Genomic DNA, 12106 nt, shown 5'->3' with positions numbered 1-12106 from the left:
GCAAGTGTAACACCCTAATTTTCACCTCTTGGATTTATTACAAAATCCCTAATAATACAATACATTGCGGAAGCATCTAACCAACAGAAAACTGGGTGTTACCGCCACGTTTAGGTATCTCTCCTATACCCAAANAGTGTCTGCAACAACATTATCCAGAAATTAAGATTTTCAAGACATTATTTCTTTCCTTGGGTTTAATTAGTTTATTCGCACAATGACTCAAACGATCATTCTTATCCAAATATGTTTCCAAAATACACATATTTGTTAACGACTTTTCGTTATGAAATTCCAAGTGACAAGGGTTACACTTATTTCTTAAAAACACGATTTTTCTTCCAAATTGATTGTGACATTCCAAAATTTCGCTACTATTTTTGTTACAAAATATTTTTGTCAAAATTGTTTCTAACCATTCCTTTTCAGCAAATTTCAGCTTGGCGCAGTCCGAAAGATTGAGCCGGTAAAAATAGTTCCCGAACTCTTTTTCACTTGAAATTTTTATGGTAGAACCCCAACTTATAGTACTTGATGTCCATAAAAAGTTTTGGTCATTTTGATCCGCGAATAAACACAGAAAATTCCATTTTTGCCCTTGGCAGTGCGCTGTCCAGAATTTTTCTCTCTGGACCAGTTTTGGAAGAAAATTCGAAAACCATACTTATCCTACTCCGGTCATTGTGAAATTTCACATGAAGGTTTTACACTTATAGAACTACATAGCTAAAAAAAATAGAATCAAAATACATTACCAATTTTTCCCAATAAATCTCGGAAGTTACTGCCAGAGACTATCTTGATATATTGTACACTCAAAACTGATAATGAGTGAATGAGAAATTGGTTCTCAAAGTTGACCCATTTGAGTTAGAAAAATATAGAAAAAAACCTTTCAAAGTAACTTTTGTCCCACATTGGTTTGAGAAGTGGTTTGCACCACTACTTATACAAGAGTTTTTCTAAGACTTATTGAATTGTATAGCATAGAGGCTCTCTCTCGCACGCAAGGGGGGAGGGGGTGCAAATGAAATCCCAAAATGAACTTAAAAAGGCTTGACTCGTGCGCCGACACCTGCATGCACGAATGTCGTTCAGAAAATTGGTTGGCCTTGCGGGTTGAATTATGCCAAATTTCCATATTTTGTACAATATTAAGCACCATACCATAATACAAGTTAAAACTGAGGATATTGTTTTTATTAATAGTATAGATTGCATTGCAGAGAAATATATATACTGAATTATTACCATTAGTAATCCTAGTCTAGAATTGTATTACGAATAGGAACGTAGGGAAGAATATATTTTATTAGGAATTCTATTTTAGTTTACAATTGTATTAGGGATAGGGAAGAATATATTTTATTAGGAATTCTATTTTAGTTTACAATTGTATTAGGGATAGGAACTGTATTACCATATTTTACAATATTACGCAAACCATAATATTATAGGTCTGTTTTGGGCGGGAAGTTAAAACTGAGGATATTGTTTTTATTAATAGTATAGACTAGAATTTTGACCCGTGCGATGCACGAAATGGATTTGTTATTTTTTTTTTTTTTGAGAAAATGGATTTGTTATAATATACGTAGTATTAAGAATATTTGGATCGATATATAATTATATAAATTATAACATCAAATATTATATAGTGAAATTGAAAATATGTTTTGGATCGATTATGTTTTTTGATGCTATCCTTGTTTGAATTTCAGCAAATAATTGCTTAATTAATAGCTAATGTGTAGATGTATGCATGTGGTGCTGGAACTTTAAAGATTTTATATATTATTGTTTATTATTTTTATAAATTAGGCAAATATGCTCGTTATCTAGTAACTCAGTTATAGTATTCATTTGCTATTCTAATTCATGTATATGGAAGATATATTTTTGTGTAGATATATTGCAATTTTGCCATCTTGGAAAAAAACATAATATCACCGGTTGTATTTACACATTATTGAAATCTCTTTGTAAACAACATTGGTAGCAGCAACACAATCTTGTCCATCATCGTCTAGAACTAAGTAACACTTTCAGGCTATCAGGATGGGTGACTCGGGAGAAAGCCATGTACAATTGACTGTGATTAAAAATTGTTTTTTTCAGCAATAACCCAACATAAGTTAGTGTTCGGCCCTAGTTTTTGTTGATAGTCATGGCATATGCAAGCATCAATGGGAATTATTTATGCTAGAACTTGAAGGGCAATCTCGTATCAGAAAGAGTGAGAGACATTCGAGGGATAGGAACTTTGGTTCCTTCATGTGATGATGAGTCGCGTAATGTTATAAAGACCAAGAGAATGGTCTATCTTCCACAATAACATAATAGGCGCACCGACATTTAATTAATGTCAATGAATGATTAAGAAAATCATACAATCTCAAACTATTTAAGAATTTAGGAGTATGTACTAATAGATTTTCATCGTTTGGTTCTGCCTTACACAAAGAGTTACAACTTAAATATGTTCGTCATTTTGCAATATTCATGTCTCACATGTACTGATTTATTTGATCAACAACATCTAAAGTCGGCGAGCGGATCACTGACCTTCCAGCTGCGACTCATCAAGCGTGCCATATCTTGAGCTTGAAATTTTAAAAAATCACTTTTAATGTAATCAAAGCATTGAGTCATAACAATATTGACACTGAAATTTTAATTTTATAATCTACATGTATATATTCTGTGATTTTTTCCAATGTAAAACATATTGATTTTACCAATCACTAAATTTCAAAATGTTTCAGATTCCCAGGTATATATAAGTAAAACTCACATCTAAAGCCTAATTTTTTTGTCAATATTTCATACATATAAAGCAAGTCTCTGACTATTGTGAGAAGTTAGTAACCTCGAGTCTAACATACAACATAAAGCATTGTATGATAGTGGGTAGTAACTTTGAGGTAAGACCATTCAAGCATATAAGCTTATTTCGAGCTTGTTTCTATGCTCTCAAAATTCAAATGATCATAATGACATCAGGCAATAAACAAAAATATATCAGAATATATGAATCATATATCTAAACTGTTAATCCAAACTTCACTCCAGATTACCAAATTGAGTGTATGGCTTTTTGGAATGATGCCCATTCGAACTATTGAAATGCGATGTCCATAACTGTTAATTGGCAGACTACTCATACTTCATATTTCATCAAAGTATCCGTTTCTTATGATATTATGATTTATAACATATAAGAATCGACAAATAAACTATAGTATGAGTCTTCCTTGCATGCAACAAATATCACAAAAATTCAATGTTCTAAAATAAGTGTATAAATGCAATATGTAGATAATTTGCATTGCATTATATATCATTAATTTAATTACTTTTCGGTTAGTTATTGCAAAATCTTGAGATACACTTATATTTTGATATTCAGTAAATATAACTATATTAGAGAAAAATTCACCTGGGAGTAATGAGATAATTAGTTGAGTGATTGTTGGTTGATCGTAGAGTGTTGATATTCTCTGGACAAATAACTGTTGAAAAAAATAGCATAAAATGACATTTTAGTGGCTATATTGTGGTACAAATACATGTGGAGTCCACTTTCGATTTCAGTCAAGTCAAAGTGTATTCAGGTTCTTAGTAGTTAGACGAAAAGTTTGATATATTGTACTCTAAAAAAGGATAATTGGTGAATGAGAAATTGGTTCTCAAAGTTGACTCATTTGAGTTAGAAAAATCGAGAGAAAAAGCTTTCAAGTAGCTTTTGTCCCACATTGGTTTGGAAAGTGGGTTTGCACAACTACTTATACAAGAGTCTTTCTAAGGCTTATTGAATTGTATAGCATAAAAGCTCTCTCTCTTGCGCGCAAGTGGTGGGGTGCAAACCAAATTCTAAAATGAGCCGACATTTGCAAGCACGAATGTCTTGGTTGGCCTTACGGGTTGAGTTATGCCAAATTACGTAAATGTTAATAGTATAGGAGTGTTTTGGGCAGGAAGTTAAAGTTGAAGATATTGTTTTTATTAATAGTATAGTATAGATTGTATTACAGGGAAATATATGTACTGTATTATTACGATTAGTAATTTTAATCTAGAATTGTATCACGAATAGGAACGTAAGTAAGAATTTATTTTATCAGGAATTGTATTACAATATTTTAATGTACAATTGTATTATGAATAAGAATTATATTATCATATTTTACAATATTACGAAAACTTTAATACTATAGAAGTGCTTTGGGCGGGAAGTTAAAGTTGAGGATATTATTTTTATTAATAGTATAAATTGCATTGCAGGGAAATATATGTACTGTATTATTACGATTAGTAATTTTAATCCAGAATTTGTATTACGATTTACGAATAGGAACGTAGGTAAGATTATATTTTATTAGAAATTGTATTACTATATTTTAATTACAATTGTATTATGAATATGAATTGTATTACCATAATTTACAATATTACGCAAACTTTAACAGTATGGAGTGTTTTGGGCGGGAAGTTAAAATTGAGTATATTGTTTTTATTAATTGTATAGATTGCATTGCAGGGAAATATATGTAATGTATTATTACGATTAATAATTTTAATCTAGAACTGTATTACGAATAGGAACATAGGTAAAAATATATTTTATTAGGAATTGTATTACTATATTTTAATTTACAATTGTATTACTAATAGATATTGTATTACCATATTTTACAATATTACGCAAACCTTAATAGTATAGAAGTGCTTTGGCAGGAAGTTAAAGTTGAGGATATTGTATTTATTAATAGTATAGATAGATTGCATTGCAGGGAAATATATGTACTATATTATTACGATTAGTAATTTTAATTTAGAATTGTATTACGAATAAGAACGTAGTTAAGAATATATTTTATTAGAAATTGTTTTACTATATTTCATTTACAATTTTATTACGAATAGGAATTGTATTACAATATTTTACAATATTACGCAAACATTAATAGTATATGAGTGTTTTGGGCGTGAAAGTTAAAGTTGAGGATATAGTTTTTATTAATAGTATAGATTGCATTGCAGAGAAATATATGTACTGAATTATTACGATTAGTAATTTTAATCTAGAATTGTATTACAAATAGGAACTTAGGTAAGAATATATTTTATTAGGAATTGTATAATTTTATTTTAATTTAAAATTGTATTACAAATAGGAATTGTATTACCATATTTTTACAATATTAGGCAAACCTTCATAGTATAGGAGTGTTTTGGGTGGAAAGTTCAAGTTGAGGATATTGTTTTTTTAATTGTATAAACCTTAATAGTATAGAAGTGTTTTGGGCGGGAAAGTTAAAGTTGAGAATATTGTTTTTATTAATTGTATAAATCTTAATAGTATATGAGTGTTTTGGGCGGGAAAAGTTAAAGTTGAGAATATTATTTTTATTAATAGTATAGATATCATTGAAAAGTAGTTAAATACAAGAACATTTTGATTTTTTTTATACAAAGTGTATTGATTAGCTATATTTTTATTTTTTTAGAAAAAAATTTATAATTGAAAATCTAAATATCATTGTAGATGAAAGATCAAAAGTGGTCATGCACAATAATATTATGACCAAAGATGTTTAAAAATAAATTGTCACATATAAATCTAAGAACAAAAATATAATTAACTCAATCGTTTGTTAACTAGGATTCACAAGATAAGATTCCCTTAGAGCATCCATTAGAGAAGTTATTTGGAGATTTATTCACGATTTTTTAAAAAGTGGGTGCTAACATGACGGAGAGAAAGGGCAATTTTTACTCCTGCAAAACAAGGGTTATTTCAAAAAAAAAAGTGAGACCCACACAGCATGTTCTTCAGCCTCGCACGCCATGCGTGGTTGTCAAAGCCTTTAATTTTATTTTATTTTATTTTTTCATATCTGTTTTGTTTTTTTACTCCCTTCCCATTTTCTATTTTCTAATCACACTTACAAAAATTCCTCAAAAATCACAAAAAAACTCTACTATTAAGGATGCTCTTAGAGCACATCTTCAAGTAACCGCTACGAAACTTCCCATAAATCAAATAAATATTATACATATCACTAATAGTTCTCAATACAACTATGAACACCATACCTTAAACCAAACAAGTTTATATTGCACATTTCAAATTTAACCAAACATAAAAATCTAATCTTCCCATTAATCTAGCATTCTCTGAAGTAATCCGACATTCTGTGAACCAATTTACTTTCATGTATTTTAATAAACTTTAAAGTTTAAAATACATAAATAAAACAATGGTAACATATATAAATACATGATTTAAAAATGATTAACTAAGAGCTTGAATTTGAGAAACAAAATTATGCAATAAAAAATAAAATAAAATATATAATTACCAAAATAGTTAAATATGATACATATAATAAATTACACAAAATATATATTTTATAATAATTAGAATTAAAATTGCAAAAAGAATAAATATGCGTGAGAATCTTAAATAGCCTAAGAATTGTGAAGAAATTATTCCCTTCAAAATTCAATGCGGAGCGAATATTACATTCCTCAGGGAATGTTGTATTCCTTTGAGAAAGTAAGATAACTTGAACCAAACACCCAAACTGCACAATAGCTCAAGCTGTGATTTGATTGCATGTGAAATGTGTATATATAACATTGAGTGTAACAACACAATAAAATCTAGAGTACAAAGGAACATAGCATACAGCTTATTCAATAGAATTTGAAATTTGATATTGAATCTCTCAAGCCATTGTGTATGATAATGGTGAATTGGAATATCACATCAGTATCCTCAAGTACAAGTACACATGACATGTAGCATATGCTTACATATATATAGTTATATATATAATATATATAAAGGGTTCCAAGAGATTATTTGTTAAAGGCTATGTACATCTCGATGTTCGATGGTATACTCACAATTAGAGGATGCAACACCTTAGCACAATCCCTTTTTGATCCACCCGCCCATCCTCGTTGCCTGCTGAAGTTGAAAGCGTGTGAGAAAGAGGGCGTATATGAAATGTCTTTTTCCCAGAAATGCATCAAAATACAAGCCATGAGTTGAACAAAGAAAATATGATCTCCCTTTGTCACATTTTGTTTCACTTTTCACTTTCTAGGGGTCAACTAAAACCAAAACTCTCGAAGCAAATAGTATTTTCATGTAGATTCATAATATATATAAAAAAATTTAATGTCAAAAAATAAATTCACCATTATCAAAACCCAAGTCAAAATTGGGTCAAATTCACCCAAAAAAAAGCATATATTGCAATTAACTAACTTGGGGTTGAGGGAACGTTTCACACACTTACAAAATTGCAACGCAAACTAGAATTGGACCAGATATTACAAAGACACAGTGACGCACCTTCAGGAGGTTGAGCTAGCTTTCGATTTTGGGGAGACATCATATCCTTTTTCAACTGCAATAATATATCCTCCATCGTGTGCTCCCTTTTCCAATCAGCAAGCATGGGGAAAAGAATCGGTTCAACCTGCGAATTGCATCAACCATGAGCAAGTTCCCATACATCATGCCAATACGCCAAAATATTATGATATTAACCAAACAGTGAATACTACATACCACACCAGTTTCTTGATTAACACAGCTCATGTTTATCCTGGTTTGAAACCTTACACTGGGTGGTTTATCAGGATAATCCTGTCCGCAGAACAGCTTCAACTGGTAGATTCGGCCTTCATGTACAGTCTGCAAGCAGAGCATATGTTATTAGCACAACTTTTATCCACTAACTATAAAGTCATTATGCAGTCAAAGCTTATAACTCACCAGCGAAGACTTTCATGAATATTTCAAACAGAAGTGGAGCATGCAAATGAAACGAATTAAATAAAGGGTTAACTAAGAACCTACATTTGGAGGACCAATTATTGTTCCAGTCCAAGACTGCATGTAAACATCATCAGCATCATCCATTCCATAGCTGACAGTTCCATCCCCTATTCCCTTTTCTCCCCTCTCAAGTTCTTCTAGTAATCTGAAGTTTCTTGGAACTGGAAAATGGAAATGCACACAAAATCATGGAGGAATAATTACCAGAATATCACACAATATGATGCCTCCATTACCATCCACATGCCATAGTTCAAGATATCAGCCAAAATTTTTTTTTTTTTTCACTCAAAATTCATTTAGAACTCCACAATTAAAAACTTAAGCAATTTTACATTTATATCAAATGAAGCAAGAAAACATTAATTTAATTGAAACACTGAGCCAGGTAAGCATTGGGAAAAAGGGTCTGTGCTACACAAATGCAAGAACCAATCATGTGAAAAGTTCTAATGATTAATGCAATCAATCAAAAGTAGTAAGAATGCCCTATGAGTATATACAATTGCTTATTTCTGGCTGCATTAGTGTGAGAAACAAAACACAACTTGAAAGAGTGTGAGAAACAAAACACAACTTGAAAGAAAAACAATGGCCACATTGCCACAATGAGTTTCCCTATATTTTTTGAAGAACAATTAAGAGACAGGCAAGCCCTATGATTGTAAGTTGTAACAAAAGAATAGGGCAGTACAAGAGCCAAAAAAGACAAATACACCCTTACGAAACCTCCAAGAGAAAGTTGAGTCCATGGCCAACCCCAAACCTTAGGAACAAAATGGCCCCCATGCTAACAGTTAGATGTCTTCAGAATTTTAGACAGGTAATATGCAACCAGTTGTCACCACCTCGTTATACGTAAATTCAAATGTGTGGGCTGATACGAAGTTGCTATAATCAGTTAATGAATCTCTGGGTGAATTATCAGTAATTGTTAGTTATTACAAAGAATCTTTTCTAAAAAATGAAACTAAAACCACATACTATGTGGTGGCTTATAGAACCAAAGGTAATGGCTTCGCAGCAGCTAGGGTGTGAAACAGTTCTGCAGAAAGAGTTGCTGATGGTACATAGAGAATTTGAGGAGATTAAATTTAATTTCTTATACATGTTAGTGTTACAGGCACTTGGGCAGGCACAAGTTTTTGATCTTTAAATTCTCACCTTAAAGGCACCCGTTAATGAAGATAGAAAGCACTACTATGACAACATCTATTAAGGACACAGAAATTATACAACCTAAATGTTAGGATGGTTTTGAATTAGGCGCTGGATAGATTTTATTGTGTTCATTAATGGATCGTTTTGAATTAAAAGGGTCCCCAGTGCAATATCTTTACCAGCAGCCTGTATAAAAGGTTGTATTTTTTTCTTTAGAAGGCAAATACAATTAACCATAGTTTCCCACTTTTAGAGGCTTGCGTTTCTCTGCCCTGCTTCTCTCCTCTCCATCTACTGCGTGCCTCTGTCCCTCACCTACGAAATTCCAGATTCTCCAAGATTTTTGAAGCTTAACTTTTGACCAAGCAAATTGATTTTATAGATTCTTTCATTAATGGCTTAAAGATCCTTCAAATGTGTTAAGTCTTTTATTCATAACTTTAATTTTTCAAAAGAATTTCTAAATTTTATAACAAAATTCATTTGGTTTTATTAACTGGTAGAATGTTCCTTTCTTATAATTAAGATTTTAGTGTCTAGATGGTAGTTGTCTTTAATTCCTCTGCCTCTGCTGTTGTTAGTGAGTGGATAATTATAAAATAAAAAACCACTGCTTAGTCTTAACCTTCTGATAGGGACTGATCTCAAATGACCAAGTATTCTAAGCTAGGGGCATCTAAATTTGAAGCAAAAATGCAATATCTAGCATGCAGCACTTCCTTTGAATTGTTATCTTAATTCTTAATTTCTTATATACAGTTATGAGATAATTTTACTGAACTATGTATCTCCACAGATCCTGATTGTAATCCAGGAATTGGTTTAAGGACAGGTACAAGTAGGGGGAAAGGACAGAGGAAGAGGAAATGACCAAGTCTTACAGGAATATCAAATGACACTTGGAACTTGGAACTTGGAAATTGGTTGAATTGTCATTTTCCTCATTTTAAAAGAGTTGAAATTGTTTGCTAATGGCCCCACCTAGCTCCAAATGGTGACTTCCTATTAACTTGGCCTACATGGCAAGACCCCACTCATGGACCAGGTCACCTAATTACTTTTGCTATGCTAAGCTGTCTCTTGTTTTCATCTTGCCACACTTCATTCCAAAGTGTTTAAACCTAAAACGGGTTCCACCCCCATGGTGAAGGAAGACATGCCCTTTACCACGTCTTTTTCACCCACCACCTTGCACTCAACATCTAAACTATTCTTTCTTACACAAGGCAACTCATAAATACCTGTATTCATATTCTACACAGACCAATTTGAATCCTTGAGAATGTTAATTCTGTTTAAGCTCCTAGTGAGAAAGGAAAGAATAAATCATTATGATTACTCCTATGGAATTTGAGATTGAAGCATTGACAAGCAACACAATTCAGGACCTAGTAAGAATCCTTCTGGTAGGAAATTTAAAAAATAAATAAATCCTCTGTACTCTAGAGGAATTTAAAGTCCAAACGCAAAAATACCATTCTTGGTGATGTTGCCTTTGGATGGAAAAGTAAATAAAGTACAAATACAAAGATGTTTTGAAATATCATATCTTGAAAGGAATTTTTTGCATTTGTAATTACATCAGAGAAAACTTTTGGTAAACAAAATAACTATAAAGTGTAAAAATTGAACCCAATTAAGAATATAAAAATCAAAATTCACCAATTAGTAAAAGGAAAGCAAATCAATTAGGTAAAAATTGCATTACTATTAGAAAACTCTGAAACCTAAGTACAATCCAGTGCTGAGCTGATTATCTGCAATATATGTTGTCCTAGAACCTCTAAATTCAACATAAATCTGCGAACTACTCCATTCAATTCCGCTTTTAAAAAACCCTTGACTTTAGCCCTAACTCACCTAAACCCAGCGGGGCATACATATGAAATTCACTTCAAATCAACAAAAATTGCATCCGTCTGCTAAAACCCTAACCTAGTTAAAAAGCCATGAAGAAAAGCCCTCATCTTGGCACCACAAATAGCCCAAAGACAGACAACAACAGCAACAAAGAGGGTGTGCAGTAAGATCAACTGACATCAAATGACTTAAACAGTAATTACTTACAGAAATTAAGATCAAGATGGAATGTAAAGAAGCTTGAGGTCGTTAAAAGCTTACCTACAACGGAAGATGAACCCTCAGAACCCATATCCTGGAGCATTTGGAGTAGTTGAAAGGGGATTTTTATGGAAGGAAGAGAGAAATGAAGATTGAATAGTGTAGAAAGTAGGGATAGGGATAGGGGTAGGGAATAGGAGAACACCGTGGGGTGGCGAGGAAGTGAGTGATAATGGTCCCCCGGACTATGACTGCACTTTAACCATTCTTTACTCACAGCTCAACATCTTTTCTATCTTCCCACACTTTCTCCGTAAGATTGAAGGTAGTATATGTTTTATACTTTATTTATCTGTAGTCTAAAGAATTAATACTTTACTCTCCAAGTTCAATTTCAATATCATATGAACATTAAGGAGGTGTTTGGTTGGATGGAATGGAAAAGATTTTCCATGAAGTGAAGAAAAATGTGTTTTTCCATTGTTTGGTTGGATGGAAAATGTTTTCCATTGGAACTTGAGTTTCCAAAAGTGGAGGAAAACAAATTATTTGCTAGGAGTTGGTATTTTGTTTTTCAAAGAGTTTGGGAAGAAAGTATTGAGCAATTGGACAACTTTACTCTCATCAAAATAATATAATTTATTATCACTATTAGTTGTTAAGGGCATATTGGTCTTTATATTCATAATTCCTTATCATTCCAAATCCAACCAAACAATGGAATTCATATTCCCAATAATTTGTTTTCCATCAACCAAACAATAGAATCTATTTTCCTGGTAATTTGTTTTCCATGGAATTTGAATTCCATTTCCTTCAAATTTTTTTCAGCGAACCAAACGGGCTGTTAAGTGTTTAGCTTCTAATGTAGTTTTTTTTGAAAATTTCTAATGTAGTTTATTCTTGAAAAAATTACATTTTTTTTTATTCCTGAGTTATTAGATAACTATAAAAATCGTCCATATTTATTGATCATACTCATTTCTTAACCTTAAATCATAATTGAGGTTACAAATTTCGTTCTTT

The 12106-nt window shown here is 31.7% G+C and overlaps 1 protein-coding gene across 2 annotated transcripts; it reads right to left on the bottom strand.

Annotated features, from left to right (window-relative positions):
- Window positions 1-6670: 6670 nt before the first annotated feature.
- LOC116026351 (ubiquitin-conjugating enzyme E2 variant 1A-like) lies at window positions 6671-11301 on the bottom strand. 2 transcript variants are annotated; one of them, XM_031267842.1, is made up of 5 exons: window positions 11141-11301; window positions 7880-8019; window positions 7589-7714; window positions 7370-7496; window positions 6671-6979 (listed from the first exon to the last, which is right to left on the bottom strand). In XM_031267842.1, exons 1-5 carry the CDS (start codon window positions 11181-11183, stop codon window positions 6918-6920), a joined length of 498 nt encoding a protein of 165 aa, XP_031123702.1. In that variant the 5' UTR covers window positions 11184-11301; the 3' UTR covers window positions 6671-6917. The 2 variants fall into 2 exon arrangements, with proteins under 2 accessions (XP_031123702.1, XP_031123703.1); XM_031267843.1 differs by having other exon boundaries at window positions 6671-6976; window positions 11141-11300.
- Window positions 11302-12106: the final 805 nt, after the last annotated feature.

Source organism: Ipomoea triloba, chromosome 7 (assembly GCF_003576645.1).
Source record: "Ipomoea triloba cultivar NCNSP0323 chromosome 7, ASM357664v1".
NCBI classification, from domain to species: Eukaryota; Viridiplantae; Streptophyta; class Magnoliopsida; order Solanales; family Convolvulaceae; genus Ipomoea; species Ipomoea triloba.
The sequence above is the reverse complement of the archived record's forward strand: the minus strand, read 5'-3'. Positions and strand labels throughout refer to the sequence as shown.

What these genes read in the sequence shown, in the direction of transcription:
- LOC116026351 (XM_031267842.1), bottom strand. Translation starts at nt 11,183, where the DNA reads ATGCTCCAGGATATGGGTTCTGAGGGTTCATCTTCCGTTGTAG. An exon ending in CAATAATTGGTCCTCCAAAT is followed by an intron (nt 7,715 to 7,879) that starts GTAGGTTCTTAG and finishes CTCTGCTTGCAG; the next exon opens with ACTGTACATGAAGGCCGAAT. An exon ending in GCTAGCTCAACCTCCTGAAG is followed by an intron (nt 6,980 to 7,369) that starts GTGCGTCACTGT and finishes TTTCAACTTCAG; the next exon opens with CAGGCAACGAGGATGGGCGG.